General features: G+C 34.7%; 2 protein-coding genes across 2 annotated transcripts; both read left to right on the top strand.

Moving 5' to 3' along the window:
• Nucleotides 1-2: 2 nt before the first annotated feature.
• Nucleotides 3-985, top strand: LOC122064971. Its single transcript, XM_042628762.1, has 2 exons — nt 3-332; nt 407-985. Exons 1-2 carry the CDS (start codon nt 3-5, stop codon nt 983-985), a joined length of 909 nt encoding a protein of 302 aa, XP_042484696.1.
• Nucleotides 986-1,249: 264 nt separating this feature from the next.
• On the top strand, nt 1,250-2,022 carry LOC122064965. The gene is made up of 2 exons (XM_042628754.1): nt 1,250-1,838; nt 1,968-2,022. The coding sequence occupies exons 1-2, from the start codon at nt 1,329-1,331 to the stop codon at nt 1,989-1,991; spliced, it is 534 nt and encodes a 177-aa protein (XP_042484688.1). The 5' UTR covers nt 1,250-1,328; the 3' UTR covers nt 1,992-2,022.
• The last annotated feature ends 1,343 nt before the right edge of the window (nt 2,023-3,365 follow it).

Below are 3,365 nucleotides of genomic sequence, written 5' to 3'. Positions count from 1 at the left end.
TAATGACATCCACTTCGAGAGCTAATAACGAGGCAGCAAAATGGATTAAAAGCGAACAAGATTATCTCCTGAAATTAATGGTTGAACAAGTGAAAGTTGGTAATAAGAGTTCCAGCACTTTCAATAAAGGTGGGTGGAACAATATCAAGAAGGGGCTTGAGGAAAAAACTAATCGGTCATTTACGATGGTTCAATTAAGGAATAAGATGAATAAAATGCGATTCGATTACAACGCTTTCAAGAAACTACTGGATACTACATGTTTTGGTTGGAATTCTGTGACGAGGACCTGTACAGTTGAAGATGAGAGTGTTTGGGATGTACACATTAAGGTATACTATACTTTTATATGATTTTTTAATATTTGGTGTAATTTTATCTAATAGCTAGTTTGTAAAATTTTTAGGCAAATCGTGATTGGTCAAAGTTTAGGAGGAATGGGCTACCACATTGGCCTGAACTATGTATAATTTTTGGGAATTCATATGCTAGTGGGATAGGAGGATTCGGGAATGAATCTGATTTCAGGTTTGAAGAGGAATCGAGAGGTGTTGATGATGAGGTGGATGCAGATGTAGATGTAATTCCAACTACTCCATTGGCTAATACCTTGCCAACAGGTTATTATGAAAGCCAAGATCCAGGAACTGATCGTCCTAGAGTCAACAGAAGACTTGATAGGACACTTACAGGATATAGGAAGAAGAGTAGGACAACTGGTATTGAACGCACCATTCAAACCCTAGCCGAGTCAGTAGCAAACAAGAATACTTCAACCCCTAGCTCAACTCCAATGGGTCTCACTCCAAATACCACAGATTTCAGCACTTCTACTTGTGTTAGATTATTGGAAACCATGAATGATATCCCAAGAGAGTTGCATATTAAGGCGTGCAAGAGGATATTGGTGGATCGGGAATGGAGAGAATTACTCATTACTCTCAAGAATGAAATGAAACAATTGGCTTTTGATGTGTTAGATTGATGGATGATAATCTAACCTTTTTTTTTTTTAATATGGATGATTGTAATGAAATACATTTAAGACCTTTTGTAGTAGGATGGATATATTTTGTTAGGTACACTTGATGTAAAAGTATAATATGGACATTTACACTTTATGCTACTTTTCTAAATATGCCAGTTAAATTTTACATCTATTGTTGTAGCAAAAATTCTGTTGGATGTTTTTTGTTTTAAATACTTATTACATCATCTGATAATTATGCATGTTGGATGATTATAGTTTTATAGATCTTTTGGTACATTTATTAGAGGATAAACATTTGTATGATATTAACAAGTTTAAAATTTATATTGAATCAGTTATGGCAAATGTCAATAATACTCCAATAATCGCCTCTACTGACGACGATGGAGAAGAATTGATTCTCGCAACATTGTTGATAGTACAATATCATTATTCCAACGATTTATACACTAGAGAACCACGTAGGGATAGTGCATTCACAGGGGCAGCATGGGTACATGAGGTGTTGCATGGGCATGCAAACCGCTGTTACGAAGAATTTGGGTTGGAACGACATGTGTTTTTAAATTTATGCCTACTAATGAGACATCGTGGTTGGTTACAAGACAGTCGCAAAATTAGGGTAGATGAGCAATTGGCAATGTTCATGTTCAGAATAACAGGTGTAGGTCCTACTAATAGAGCAGTTGAGGAGAGATTCCAACATTCAGGACAGACTGTCAGCTATTACTTTGGCAAAGTATTGCAAGGAGTGCTTAAGCTTTCTAAGGAGTATATCAAAGCCCCATCGTTTGATGAGATTCCTATGGAAATAATTGCAAACAACAAATGGTGGCCATATTTTAAGGTAAAATGAAAGTTTTCTTTCTAATAAGTTTACATCAATTTTTAACTTATGATCGTTTTTTGTTTCACATAATAGTGCTTTTGGTTGGTTTTTTGTTTTATTTTAATTAGGATTACATTGGTGCCATAGATGGTACACATGTTACTGCTATAGTTCCCAAGGGAAAACAGATCCCATATCGAGGACGGAAGGGGATAACAACCTAAAATGTGATGTGTGCCTGCTCGTTTGACATGAAATTCACTTTTGTATATGCGGGTTGGGAAGGCAGTGCAAATGATTGTCGTGTATTTAATAGGGCCCTAGAGGATCCTACCTTGCGATTTCCTCATCCTCCCCAAGGTATATCAATTCCCAAATTATCATGTATGCAAATGATTATTGTGTATGCTTTTAATGTCTTGCTTTATCATATTGTAGGGAAGTATTACGTTGTAGACTCAGGATATGCGAGTAGGAATGGATACTTGACACCATTCAAAGGAGAGAGATATCATATACCGGATTATAATGGAGGAAGAAGACAACCCAGAAGTACTAAGGAATTGTTTAATTATAGACATTCTTCTTTAAGGAATCATATTGAGCGTTGTTTTGGGATTTTAAAATCAAGATTCCCTATTTTAAAAAACATGCCTCAATTCTCACTTAGTTACCAAAGTTATATTGTGATAGCTTGTTGTGGACTTCATAACTATATTAAATCTGAACAAATAGCAGATGCACTTTTTCAACAATATGGGGAAGATGACTACTATGATCCTAATGAAGAGAGAGTCAGGGTAGTCAACGCTCACGGAGAACAAGAAGATGGTGATATTGCTAGTACTTCTACTGCAATTCATCAGGGTAGTCAACGTGTACAAGGAAGACAGATGAATGAGCTAAGGATACAAATTGCAAATCAGATGGTAGTAGATAAGGGTTACCCCCTGATTTGATTATTTATGTAATAAAATTTCAAGACACCTATTTGCAGGTATGATTTTTATTTTGTAATTCCTATAAACTTGAATAGTAGACTTTTGTTTTCTTATTAAGATAAATGTGGAAACTCTTTATGTTTATATTTTATTAATTCCTTTAACTAATAGTATTTTAAAAGATAATTTCATAAACAAATTATTTCCTTATTTAAGTTAAATTTGACCATAATAGCATGTTTGTAATTATTGATTTCATTGTTCAAAAGTGAATTTTTATTATTGTACTCTCCAGAAATAGAAGTGTTTGTCAAACGCTGTTTCTGTTCTTTTCCTGTTTTAAGGACATTTCTGAAATAGTTTTACCAAATGCTGTTTCTTTTCCCCCAGAGTGTCTTCACAGCATGGAATCGAAAAAGAACATTTCTGTAAAAGAACACTCTCCAGGAATAGAAGTGTTATCAAACGGCCCCTTAGACTATTTCATCTCCGTTGGATGATTCTTGTGTTAGAAAAAAGATTCTCAGATATCGGCACCTTGTTTCTTATTCTATCCAATCACTATTGGTGATTGTTCTAGCACATTTCTCTATCTTGATAATTG

Source organism: Macadamia integrifolia, unplaced genomic scaffold, assembly GCF_013358625.1.
Source record: "Macadamia integrifolia cultivar HAES 741 unplaced genomic scaffold, SCU_Mint_v3 scaffold1841, whole genome shotgun sequence".
Lineage (NCBI taxonomy): Eukaryota > Viridiplantae > Streptophyta > Magnoliopsida > Proteales > Proteaceae > Macadamia > Macadamia integrifolia.
The sequence above is the reverse complement of the archived record's forward strand: the minus strand, read 5'-3'. Positions and strand labels throughout refer to the sequence as shown.

What these genes read in the sequence shown, in the direction of transcription:
- LOC122064965 (XM_042628754.1), top strand. Translation starts at nt 1,329, where the DNA reads ATGGCAAATGTCAATAATACTCCAATAATCGCCTCTACTGACGACGAT. An exon ending in AATGGTGGCCATATTTTAAG is followed by an intron (nt 1,839 to 1,967) that starts GTAAAATGAAAG and finishes TTGGTGCCATAG; the next exon opens with ATGGTACACATGTTACTGCT.
- LOC122064971 (XM_042628762.1), top strand. Translation starts at nt 3, where the DNA reads ATGACATCCACTTCGAGAGCTAATAACGAGGCAGCAAAATGGATTAAA. An exon ending in TTTGGGATGTACACATTAAG is followed by an intron (nt 333 to 406) that starts GTATACTATACT and finishes TAAAATTTTTAG; the next exon opens with GCAAATCGTGATTGGTCAAA.